The 13,305-nt window shown below is 50.1% G+C and overlaps 1 protein-coding gene across 1 annotated transcript in view; it reads left to right on the forward strand.

Annotated features, from left to right (window-relative positions):
- The window catches only part of COG7 (component of oligomeric golgi complex 7), a 75,223-nt gene extending 62,231 nt beyond the window's left edge, over positions 1-12,992 (forward strand). Inside the window, 4 exon segments of the mRNA XM_008697164.2 lie at positions 624-707; positions 4,102-4,216; positions 9,660-9,803; positions 12,560-12,992. Coding sequence (XP_008695386.2) covers positions 624-707; positions 4,102-4,216; positions 9,660-9,803; positions 12,560-12,726 — 510 coding nt within the window. The 3' untranslated portion in view covers positions 12,727-12,992.
- The last annotated feature ends 313 nt before the right edge of the window (positions 12,993-13,305 follow it).

Consider the following 13,305-nt stretch of genomic DNA (forward strand, 5'->3'; position numbering starts at 1 on the left):
CTCTGAGCTCTCAGTTGAGAAATAGATCCAGAAGGCAGATAGAAATAAAAGCAGTAAAGTAGTATGGGTGAATATGAAAGTAGTACGGATGAACGTGGTTTAGATATTTCTGCAGCCAGAAAGGGCTTCCCAGTGCTCCCTCCCAAGATAGGGGTTTACGTGAGGTCTCTGTGGAGGATTTGGGGCAGTCCTACTCTCTTCAGAGTGCTGAAGACCCAGGACTTAGTGGGGCTGGCTGCACCCAGGAGCTCTTAACCCGGTGTGCCCACCCGAGCAGAGAAACTCAGACCACAGGGTATCCAGCTCTTCGCTTCATAGTCTGAGCAGGAGCAATAGACGGGATCCGTTCACACCAAACAGTTCTGTTGAGAAGGCGGGAGCTCCCGTTTGATGGGTCTGCGGGAATGTGGAGGGAGAGGGGATGATTTTCTCGGTAGCAGGCTTCAGGGTGATGACTTGAAGAGCAATCCCTGGTCTGTGGAATAGTCACGATTTCCAGAGCCATCTCTGAGCAAAGATACCTCTAGGAAGGCTGTATTTTTCGAGTATTTTCCCGTGTGGGGTGCTTTCCCGGGCCTCCTGGCTTCTGTGGCCTTGATCGCTTTCTCTCCTTCCCGCCCTAGAGCTGGAACACGGCAGGCATTGGCGAGACCCTGACCGACGACCTGCCCACCTTCAGCCTCACGCCTCTGGAGTACATCAGCAATGTAAGAGCTTCTGGGTGCTTTTCTCCGGGGCAGTTGTAGCCTTGCAGACACTGCCTTGTCTTTGGATTCTGGCCCTTCGGGGAAAGTAATCATTACCATGTTGGTGCGGCCTGAACCTTTGCTTTTGGGTAGTTTCCTTCCATGTCCAGGACTTAAGGAAAGGCTTATTCAATCAGCTGACAAAACACAATCTGAGTTCAAAACCTAACACGTCCGTAGCCCTCTCCCTCTCTTCCGATGGGAGGTGTGGCCGGTACCTAAGGGCATCCCAGCGTGAGTGCACGTAGGAGATTCTGACTTGGGAGGGCAGGAAGCAGGCAGCCAAATTCTTCTCTACGACTTTTCAGAGGAACGGTGTGTATGCAGTTCTGAATTCAAATTCAGCGAACGTTTTAGTGACTCCTGCTCTGCACCAGGCCCTGCGTGGAGTGCTTTCACATGTAATTTCACAGCAGGCAAGAAATCTCTTAAGAATTGTAGTTCTAGAGGCTCCATGTTAACAAAGAACAGAATAAACCCTATGGGGGAGCAGGGCACCTGGAGTCCTTTCCTCCTTCTCTGCTCACCCCTGCGAGTCGACAGTCCCCTGCACTGTCGCTCCTTCCTGCAGTCTAGCTCGCCTGCTCTTAAGCACCAGGCAGGAGCAATGTACTGCAGGCACGGGTACCTCCCGTTGCGGGAGATTTCGGGCATTCTCTGGGGGGACTCTGAGATAAGCAATTTCTTCTGCCTAAGGCTGTCACTTTAGAGCCCACTGCTTCGTAAGTTATGACTCTATTATAAGAGAAACAAAGGAATTTTAACAGTAACTATTGGACAGTCGGGAGTGTCTGGTGATCCCATTGGCAGTGGCATGAGGGATGGCATTGTTCTCTCTGTTCTTTGGGAGCAGTGTGGAATTCGAAATGGCAATCACTTTCCTCCTGTTTCCCGGGGCATTACCTCATACACCTGTACTGATGAAACTATTAAGATGTGGGTTGGTTCTTACAACCAAGGGGAATCATCTTATTTTAAAACTGAGACACTATGTGTTACAGTCTAAGTGGATTGAGGAAATGATGTTGCTGGAAGGGACTTGAGAAGTTATTGAATGATTTTACAGTTGAGGAAATGGAGATGTTGGAGGAATAGGGGGGGCCCAGTTTTGTTTCCAGGCCAGGGCCCTTTTCCACCTGCCGTGACCCCCCATGAGTTAAGGATTGTACCTGGGGGCTGAGGACCTGAACTCAGGGAATGAGCACTTACAGGATACACACTGTGTTCAAGGACAGTGCAAGGCTTTTTCAGTGCCGTGACATCGTGCGTGGTCTACACAGGATGTTTTCTTGACAACAACATGAGCTGGTTGGCGGTAGCATTTCACGGGCAGGCAATGAGGTTCTGGGCAATGCGAGAGGGGCCGTTTTTCCCGCGGCCGCTCTGTTAGGATGCCAGGCACTTTATGTGTGTGTCACACAGCATTAATTTCATCCTTAGCACAGCCCTTTGAAGTAAGTATGAGATCATCCTCCTGTCAGAGATGATGGCACCAGGAAGGTCACACAGCAGTAGAGCCAGAACTCAAACCCAAGTCCATCTGGCCACAAAGCTCTTCATTTTTCCTGTGTCACTGAGCTTACCCAAACCGGCCATCAAGGAGAATTTACCGAATATGTGGGAATAGTAGGCAGATATCCTCAGGTGCGCTTTTAAGCATCCCTTTCCACATTGCCGAAAGTTGAATGTGGACAGAACTCTCGAGGGAGACCTGGAGTCGTGGAACTTGTCTAGAAACCACAGCATTCTGCACAAACTCAACCAGCCAGTTGAAATTCGAGATGTCAGATTATTGAAATTTTGCACCTAAATGACACTTTGCCTCATCTGCGAATGCCATCCTAACAGAGCTGCATGGGCATTACAGAGGGGCGCAATAGGAGAAAATGCTTGGAAAAATGAAGAACAACGTAGATGCAAGGTATATTGGTCCTGACGCTTCATTGCAGGTAAAACTAGGTGTGTGGATTTAGCCAGAAGGTTATGGCCCCAGATATGAAAGCTGTACCAAACACAGGAGTGTGCCCAGGGTCCTTGCACATAGTAGGTGTTCAGGAATTAGAATGGAGAGATCCTGAGCCCAGAACCCAGCATCCTTTTCTTCCTCCAGCCTTCTGGGAAAATGATGCGTTCGTTGCCATTTTCAAGCTGCAGTGTATGGTGGCAGTTGTTACTAGTGAGGAAAATGGCCCATGTGCCTAATTTGACTAAGAGGTTATACTGAGTAAGTGCAAAGAAAAAATCCTGGTTTAATTTATCTTACCATCCGTGTGCTTCCTTAAAAGGAGAGCAGACTAACCCTGTTTCGTTAGCATGATGGACCAGAGGATGTTGGGACTTTCCTACAGTCAGCCCACATTCAGTGTTTGGAAATGTTTGGAATCTCCCTCTGGGCTGGGAGCTTTTGGGGAGTCTGCCACCATGTAGGTGTGTGTGAGGCCAAGAGGGGAAGATCTTACTTGGATAATCCTTGGACTTTTAGTTTACAGAATCAGTATCAACTCTAAGTTTAAACGTATAGAATAATAAGAACCAAAACAACAACAACAGGCTCAAAGACCTTTTTTTAACAAAAACAAAAACAAAAGCAATATATTGTCATAGTCTGAAAATCAACCTTATTTTAAAGCAAAAACATGTACTTACCTTAAAACACAAAACAGGAGTTTTAATAGAAATTGGCATCTGAAATATACCCGTGATGACAGTCCTGCGCATCCAACAAACACGTGACAAACGTTGTAGTATTTGTGGGCTCATCCCAAATGTCTTGTAATCTCGTCTTTCGTGATTCCCCACCAGCCAAGAAGGCATTGTCTGTCTTTATTTCTAGAGTTTGTATTATGAAAACAGTACAGTTTTCCCTCCAAATTAATTTATAATTATAAATGGCGTTTCTTCCCAACAAAATTCGTTGCTTCTCTTAGTTAGATCACTTCTAAAGGCGAGACCCACAGCCAAGTTCAGAAGACAGCATTCGGATTCTTGCTTGGCCGTGCACCTGTTGACAGCATCTTCGTGGTTTTGCATCCATGAATAGTCATAATTTATATTTATTTGCACAATTGCTTGTTGGTGTCCATGACCTCACCTGAGGTAGAGATTGCCTTGAGTGCATTCCAGGAGTAGTGGGGCCATTACCGTGCGGATGAGTCTGCGATGTACATGCACATCGCCATTGATTTTTGTAAGGTCCCGTCATAGCAGTATTAGCACATGCTGGAAAGATCAGAGTTGCGGTTGCCCCAGGCCTTGTGCTTTTTTGTCTGTCCCGCTTGCCTTCACACGAACGTATTGCAGAAATAATGACCTGTATGTGGCAATGTAGGGCTGAAAGTGCTTTCTTCTGTTTCAGATCGGGCAGTATATCATGTCCCTCCCCCTGAATCTTGAGCCTTTTGTGACTCAGGAGGACTCTGCCTTGGAGCTGGCCCTGCACGCTGGGAAGCTGCCCTTTCCTCCTGAGCAAGGTGAGAGAGGCCTGCCTGAGAGCCTGGAGGGGGCTCGCTGTAGCCCTGTGCAAACGTGGGGTCCACCTGTTATATCCTCTGAGGAACTTCTGCAGGGCAGAGTGGATTAGGGAAGGGGCGTCCTGCCTGTCTCACCGTGTGCGGAGCGTCACTGGGGAGGAACTCCACCAGTGCCCCTCAGCTGGGGAGGCAGGGGCAGGAGGGCCCAGGGTCACACATACTCACTGGAGCTGGAAGCGAGCTCTCGGGGCAAGGGTCCCACCGGGCGAGTGTGAGTCCCCTCTCTGTGGACTACATGCCGAGTAAAGCGGCACCCCTAAGAACAGTTTTGCTCGTTAGGACAAACATAAACTCTTCACCATAGAGGTGACATTTCCTGTCCACATGCCTCTGGCCATAGCTTGTTCCCAGCTCTCCCAAGGCTCCTGGATCTCTAAACTGACAAGGTGAAAATACAGTAATTAAAACTATTCCTTTTTCCCATTATCTGGGCCCTGACAGGTTTGAACAGGGACCACATACTTTCTGATAAAAAATCCTCTTATTCCTAATATGGGATATTATAGGCCTCCCTTCGTAAGGCTGAGCAAACAGAAAAATCACGTGGTTTAGAAAAGATTTCAGAAGCTTACGAGAAGGTACCACATTGAGAATAAAATCACATCAAAAAGTGAAAAATAGAGGGATGCTAAAAGGCATCCCATGTAATCATTCAAACAAGAAGAAAGCTGGACAATGACGTTGCATCAGAGCGAAAGATAACGAATGGGACCAAAGAGACTCGTTACGTTGATAAAAGGCAGATCCCACGGTGAGCCTGTGACAGGAACACTCGCATGTCAGATAACGCAGCACTGCGGGGTATGAACGGGAAGCTGCCAGACATAGAATGAGAGGTTTTTTGTTGTTTTTTTTTTGGCTAGATCATCCAAACATATTTTATTACATTTGATAAGCATTTGAAATCCAAGTTGTAATTAAAGCTGGATTACTGCTTTTGTTTTTAAATGTAAAATAAAAATCAATTTTATATTTAGGTATATATTACATTTTATTGGTTATGTTGTCCGTATGACAAAAGTTTTTATTATTAGGATATATGAACTATAAAAATTGAAATTAAAATAAACTGAAATATGGAAAATTAAACAAAACTAAATACGGAAATTACACAAAAGGAAAGTGATTTATTGATATATTTTTTGCCAACTTGGTTATCCTATCCCATTAAACTGTTTGGTGTTGTAATCCTAAAATTTTATAATTTTGAGAGGCAGAATATCGTGCACCTCTCTTTTAGGCTTTGACAAATCAAAAAGGAAAATTAATGAGGATAAAAGAGGAATTGTTCGGTATAATCAACGCACTTGATCGAATCAATATATTGGGCTTTTTATCCCACAGAGAATAGGCATGGTTGTCAAATTTCCATAAATCATTTGTGAAGATGATACAAATAAAATCTCTGTGAGTTTCACAGGGTTATACGCATTAAGGGAACTCATAATTTTTGGAAGAAAGGATAAGTCTCTACAAATTTCCCATTTAGCATGTAAAGCCTGCTAAGCTACAGTACGAGTGAATAGGAACTCAGGGGGTAGGGAAGGGAAGACTTTGAAATGAAAGCCAGAAACTAAAGGAAATTGAAAGATGAATATGACAGACTGGAACAAAATAGCAACACGGCTGATAGGTGGTAGTTAATATTCTTGTTTTATTGAGGTGCCCACAAATCAGTAAGAAAAAGACGACATGAAGGCATTCAAATAACCTTAAAAACAGGAAGAAATGTGTAACTTTAGTAATCCTCAAATGGCTCCAAAGCAAAGTAGTATATGCCTTTTTTTTTTTTTTTTTTTTTAAATAGGCTCCACACCCATCGTGGAGCCCAGCACAGGGCTTGAACTCATGACCCTGAGATCAAGAGTCATACGCTTAACTGCCGGAGCCACTGAGCCGCCCTGACCGTATGCCATTTTATAACCTATCACACTGACTATATGGAAAATATATACAGATTTATATATATATATACACATATATGTATGTTTACACTTAATATTGGCAAGCACAGAGGAAAGCAGCTTAAATTATACAGTTTGGATTTTTGGAGTTTGACGCACATGTGCACACGCACACACATGCCTGCACGCACACACATGCACACACGTGCACACACACTCATGCCTGCACACAGACACACGCACACCCGGGGCGTGAGACCAGTACAATGGAGTCCCAGATACTCCTGGTCTGGCTTCCAGAATGGCTTCTTGTTTCTTATGTTCCTCTCATTTTTTTCAAGAGTATTTAAGTCAAATCCCAGGCATCATATTATTCCACAAAAAAATAACACCATCACGTGTCCAAGAGTTGGACACCCAACTGACTGAGCCAGCCAGGCTCCCCATCAGGTATCTCTTATCGATGCGGATTATGTTCAAATTCAAATTCTTGGGCAAGAAGACGGTCTGTGTGTGTCTGTTACAGCACACCAGGGAGAGCGTAAAGCCTATTGTCCCACTACTAATAAATACATGCAGGTTTAAACTGCCATTGTTTTCAGTCATTCATTCACTTGCAAAAGTATTAGTTGCTTACTCTGTGCTGGGCCGTTGCTTTGGGCATTGTCAGAAGGGAAAACTTCCAGCCGTAAAGTAATATTGTAATGGTGGAAAGCAACAAGCCCATCTAGGTGTTTCCTTTTTTTTTTTTTTAACCCCCTCCCTTTCAACATCATATTATGAAAAATTTCAAACATACAGAAAATTGGGAAGAATTACCCAGGGGATTTCTAGCATGTTAACATTTGCCTATTTTAAGAATTAGATGGTGAGCGGCCAGTAGGAACTTTGGGACTTAGATAAATGGCTTTTCTTAAGCAGTGTGATTAGAAGGGAGTTTTAAAAATCTTTGCGAGTCTTTTTCCCACAAGGAAATGGAATGTTGAGGAACTTTGAAGTGATGTGTCCAGAGGTCACCCACACAGCGGGTGTGACAGCAGGGGCATTTGCAGGAAAACTGCGACCTCTTTGCCTACCACGTCCCCTCCCTCGGTGGGGTGCTGAGTTTGGGCCGCAGTGGTGCGGGGTCCCCCGGGGGTGGCTAGCACCTGCTGGATGCAGGGCAGAGGTGCTGCCTAGGTGTGGTGCTGGGCCCTGTGGAGGCTCCCTTCTCTGTGGCTGGGGTTACGGGCAGAGGGGGCAGCCTGGTGGACCCTGGCACAGAGTGGCCCTGTGGGGAGGCCCAGGAAGGTTGGGGCGAGACCATTCTCACAATCAGACGCAAAAGCTGAGCCCCACACTTCATCTTCCTGGCCTTTCAACACCCCTCCTTCTTGAGATTTCTTTTCTCTCCTGCATTTTGTGTAGTTTGCTCCCATCTCTTGCTTCTTGTCCTCGCCCTCTGACTAATTATTCCTGGCTGCTTAAAAACCCCCCAGAGCCCCTGGAACCTACGAATGAGATCCAGCTCCTCCCTGGCCTGGGGTTGGAGACCCTTCTTAATCCCACCCAGTCAAGGCGCACAGCCCCGTCTCCTGCCCCCACGTGCTGTCACTCCAGCCACTCAGAAGGATTTTTTTTTTCTTAATTTTCAAAAATTAAGAATTTTTCTGAGTAAGAATCTCCTGCCCGGAGAGTCCGGCTAGCGTCCACGGCACGGTTGTCCGGTGCACCTCTCTCTGCAGATCTGTGTGCACATGTACATCGGAAGCAGGACCGTCTCCCACATGCCCTGTTTTTTCTGGGTGCTTCTGTAAACCAGTGTTTGTGCTGTCTGCCGGACTGCCCTTTCTCCTCCTGTGTGTCCGGCAAACTGTCCCTCGTGCTCGGGAAGCCCGGGTAAGAGCTCCCGTTTCTGGGCTCCTGTCAGTCTTTGGTGATGCCCTGGCTGCAGCACTGATGTGGCCATGTGGAGGGGCCTTGTCTGTCCCCCAGCCGGAGGGTGCCGTTAGGGTAGGACCTCCCAGACCGGCACTGGCACCGGTGCCCAGGGCAGCGCGGACCCGGCAGGGCCTTGGTAGATGGGACTCGTGCGGTTAACAAGCAAGTGCCCACCGCCCTCGGTCCCCCACCCTGCAGTGCCACCCCAGCCTCAGCCCCTTGCTCACTGTCCTGTTCCTTTCATCCCGCCTCCTGCCGTCTGCTTTCACTTCTGTCTGACAGCCCTTGAGGCTGGGGGTTTTGTGCTCCGGCCTGGTACGTTCATCTTTTTCTGGGCCAAGGTCTCGGGGAAGGAGGTGTATCCCCCGGACCAGCCGCCCTGCCTGGCCGCATTTCTGGGCACTGGACCGCCAGGTCAGCGGTCCATTTCCAGGGTGGAAGCCCTAGACTACGCGTTCTTAGCCTTGGGCTCAGTTATGTTCATCCTGTTTTTGGTTTTTAACTTTCTAGTTTGTGTTTGTTGTACAGATGCTACATGTAAAACAAGGTCACAATTTTAAAAAGAATAAATGGGGGCATCCCATCGTTGAACACGATGGATTTCCATTGCGCCTGTGCGGACGGTATTTGCCGTGTAGCTGTGTGTTGGATGATGATGATTGGTAGTGCTAGAGTAGCATTTTGCTTGTTTCCTCCTAAATGCATTCTTTTTCACTGCTCATCCCCATACTTTTGTTGTTGTTTTAATGTCAGGCGACTCCCTTGCCCCCAGAGTTCAAGGCCTGTCTGGCCAGGATGGCGGCCCCATCTCCCTGCATCACCCCGCCCCAGCCTGACTGGCTCTCGCAACCTTGCTGGGGACCTACAGTCATTGCTTATTTGCTCCGACATGGGTCCCCATGATTCTCAGGGCACCCTCTGCGACCCAGCCCTGATCCCCCAGTCCTGCTCTGTATACGGACTCCTCCCCCCCACAGGTGATGTGACACTGAGAGTTACCATGCATGCGGCACTAAGAGTGTGTCACATGCTTCATGCTTGAGGCCCAGGCCGAGGCCTCCCATGGTTCCCACTGCAGCCCCGCAGAGTCGGGCTCTGAGAGGCCGGGTAGCACCCAGCTTGTCCATGGTGGGTGGCCCTGGGCTGGGTTTCACTTCTGACGTGCAGCTTGGGTGTTGACCATTACCATCTGTCTGTCCCCTGTAGGCTGTGCCAGCTTGCCCACCTTCTCAGCTGGCATGGGCCGCCTGCCCTCTCATGGGGTCCCCCTCCTGCCCTCCCTCCCAGGCTACGAATCCCCCTGCTTTGGGCATGCAGAGATCGCTCTCCCTCACCTGACTGCCTCCACTCCTGAATCCTTGTCGTACTCCATCGATACCAGTTGGCCTATGGCGTGATTGTTCTCTGTCTCTGTGTTGCCCACCAGGACCTTGGCTCCCTGGCGTGTGTGGGCATACAGCACCCGTCATGGGCCTGGCCGCCTGAAGGGTAAAAGCTGCTGGAGGTGGGATTTTCCCGAGCACATTTGTTGTCTCTGGTGACCTTCTCTCCCTTTCCAGGGGATGAATTGCCTGAGCTGGACAACATGGCTGACAACTGGCTAGGCTCCATCGCCAGAGCCACGATGCAGACCTACTGTGACGTGATCCTGCAGATCCCCGAGCTGACCCCGCACTCCACCAAGCAGCTGGCCACCGACATCGGTGGGTGCCCCAGGACAGGCGGTGGGAGGGACGGCTGTGGCCCATTGCATCTGTCGGTGCCCCCCACCCTCCAGCTCTGGGCGTGGCTACGGAGCTTGTTAAACATGCAGATTCTCTAGGCCTCGCCCCCAGAGATTCTGACCTGGAAGTTCGGGTTGAAGGCTGGACATCTGTATTTTGAAAAACATCTTGGGGGATTCCGATTGGCTGCCGCAGCCGAGAGCCACTAAGGGGGGCTTCCATGAGGTGGGTTGAAGTGCATGATACAGACTCGCCTTTGCTGCCTTGCCTTCTGCATCTGTATAACCACCCGAACCAATGCTGATTAAGCTGCCACAGTGCACCAGGTATGCCAGGCACTGAGCCAAGCCCTCGTACCCACATCTTAGGCCACCTTCAGAGCCCCTGTGAGGTTGGTGCATGATGGAGGTCCCCCCCACCCCCATGCTGGTAAGGACACGGAGGCCCAAGGTAGCTGAATAACAAGGCCACACATGGTAACTGCGTGCCTCCCAGGTCAGAGGGCTGCGTGCCCACCTGCTCCTGCCGGCACCCGCCCCACTGATGGGGCTCTGAAGTTGTGGGTGCTGTGGGCAGGTGGCAGGGGAGTCTCCCCAGTGTCTTGGTATCATTCTATTGACCTGCCTGCTCTTTACCTGAAGCAGCTCTTGAGGTGACCAGGGGAGAAGGTGGTAGGAGCCTCAGAAATCAGCTCCCTGGGGACCCAAACAGCTCTGTGACCTGGACGACCACAGGGCCAAACCAGGCTTTTATTTTGCTGCAGAAGAAATAGAAGTGAGGTGCTTTCCTCCAGGCCTCAGGACCACTAGTGATGGAGCCAGGCCTGGAATCCAGGGGTCCTGACTTCACTCCACAGTCAGCTCTCAGCAGTCACAGAGGAAAGCCAGCTTTTCACCACGTCACTGGGCCATGTTCAGGGAGGAAGAATGAGGAGATTTGGGGCTCAGAGGTGGTGTCTGTTAGTATAGGCAGGAGCACTGAGGACAGAACCAATCGGAAGGAGCAAGATGAGGGCATTGCCCTTAGATTCCGGTTGTCCATATTATTTCTCCCTCTCTGTTCAGCTCCCCCTGAACATCCAGTCCCCGTTCAGCACTGACCGAGCAGCCGTTATGTGCCAGCCATGGCCCTGGGAGCTTTAGCCGGTCCCTGGGCTTACTGATCTTCCACGGTGGGGAGTGTGGCCAGGAGCGGGGAAGGTGCCAGGTGGTCACACCATAGAGAGTGGGGAGGTTGTTGCCACCTTAATGACAAATGAAACATTAAAACAAAACCCAAAAGCACTGTGCTAGCCAAACAGAAAATGTCATAGAAGACCGTGGGCTGTCAGTTTGCAGCTCCCGGCTCCTAGTTGAGCAAAGCTCAGTTTTATGGATAAACCCGTGCAGGTGACAAGTGCCTGGCCACCTGCTGGCACCCTTCCTGGGAAGCCATTCAGCCTCAGTTGGACGTGAGTCAGCCAGCCCGCCAGGGCAGAGTAGGCACCTCCTGTGGGCCCTGCCCTGAGCCGGGCCTCCAGAAGACACGAGGGAAGATGCCAGCCTTGTCCGGAGCCACAGTGCCATCTGCCAGGAGAGATTAACTGGGCCGTGGACAGAGGTCAGCAGGGGCCTGCTGTGGGGCGCCGTCTGCCGCCCTTGAGGGCAGGATGAAGGCGGAGCCAGAGGATGCTGTGGAGCGTTCCCCTCAGGTCTGGCTTGGACCTGCCCAGGAAGGAGGAAGTCAGGGCAACACTCATTTATCACCTGTGACACATCGGGTGCTCCCGTGGCCTTTGGCCCATTTCATCCTCTTGACAATGCAGCATCAACGGACGGACGCAGGGACTCAGAGAGGAGGGGTTCACCAAGTCCACCCTGACCTTGGACACTAGTTTTCGCCTTCTGTACTCTGCCGGTGTCGCCCAGGCTTGCCTGGTGGCTAGAGTCGTGGGGCTGACAGGGTCACCTGAACCCTCTCTTGGAGATTCTCACCGATGTGGTCTGGGGTGGGCTCGGGAATCTGTCTCTAACTAGGACCCCAAGGGGTGAAATGGGAAATGTGGGGACCTGCTCAAACACCGTCCTTGTCTTCATGGGGGGGTTGTGCTGGGAGGTCTTAGCTGCTGCTCATGTAAGCCCATGTGTCCCCTGACTCCTTGCAGTCTCCACGTGGTCAGTGGGGCCCACTGGGGAGTGTGGCCAATAACTCAGGAGTCCCAGTGTAGAGCTTTGGGTGGGGTGAGCTGGTCCAGCTGCAGAGCTGAGTGTGCAGTGGGTGGTGGGGGACGGCTAGTCCTTTATTCAATTAGAATTCCTAGATTTGGGCCAAGCTGACAGGTGTTTCTTTTTCTGTCTTTCTTTTTTTTACGATTTTGTTTATTAATTAATTAATTAATTTGAGAGAGAGAGAGCACGCATGTGAGCAGGGAGTAGGGGCAGAGGGAGAGGGAGAAAGAATCCCAGGCAGACTCTGTGCTGAGCGTGGAGTCTGATGCAGGGCTTGATCTCATGACCCTGAGATCATGACCTGAGCTGAAATCAAGAGTCAGACGCTCAACCCGTTGAGCCACCCAGGTGCTCCCAAGCCAACAGTAGGTTTAATCCTTTTGGAAAACCCCTCAGAGTAGAGCCCTGGCTGCTTGGGGCAGAACAGAAACCCGGCATTTTGGGGGCTCGGGGTGCATGTCTCTCTTTCTCTGTCGTGCTTGGTGCTCAGTCTGTTGAGCTGTGTCTGTCTGCTCCCTGTCCCTACAGACTACCTGATCAACGTGATGGATGCCCTGGGCCTGCAGCCATCCCGCACCCTTCAGAACATCGTGACACTCTTGAAGACCAAACCTGAGGATTACAGGCAAGTCAGCAAAGGCCTGCCCCGCCGCCTGGCCACCACAGTGGCTAACATGCGCAACGTGGACTACTGACCGCCCCCCCCCACCCCCGCACCTGATTGAGAAGAGGCCCAGGGCTGGGGCTCGGGGGGTCACAGCAGCTCTCCAGAATGGATTTGCTCAAAAATTCTGCCAGGGATTGGGCAGGATTCATTTCAAAAAGACTTGGTTTATTTGTATAATTGAAAAAAGGGGAGGGGTGTAAATTAGAGGCATATTATTTATTAGAGCAGAATTTTCAGATGATTTTTAAATGATCTGATCTTGAAAATGGAACTGATAAATACCGTGAAATGAAAGAAGGCTGTTTTCTTTCCTTTGCTCAGTGAATATTTGGGTGCCTCCCATGATCTGTGCTCCACGCACTGGGACATGGGCCGGGAAGGAGGGGGAGAATCACCAGAGAAACCAACAAAGAAGATGATGTCGGATGGTGGTATCAGGGTGGAGAGCAGCCCCTAGATCCACAGATCAGAGCTGTGCATGGCAGTGAGGGGCCAGTGTGGACCAGGCCCTGGGGCACGTCCAAGGTCAGCAGCATGGAAGTAGGAAATGAGGTCAGAGGGGAGTTGGGGGCCAGATCACAGACCAGCCTGTCAGCTGTGATGAGGA

This window comes from Ursus maritimus, unplaced genomic scaffold, assembly GCF_017311325.1.
Source record: "Ursus maritimus isolate PB19 unplaced genomic scaffold, ASM1731132v1 scaffold_2, whole genome shotgun sequence".
Lineage (NCBI taxonomy): Eukaryota > Metazoa > Chordata > Mammalia > Carnivora > Ursidae > Ursus > Ursus maritimus.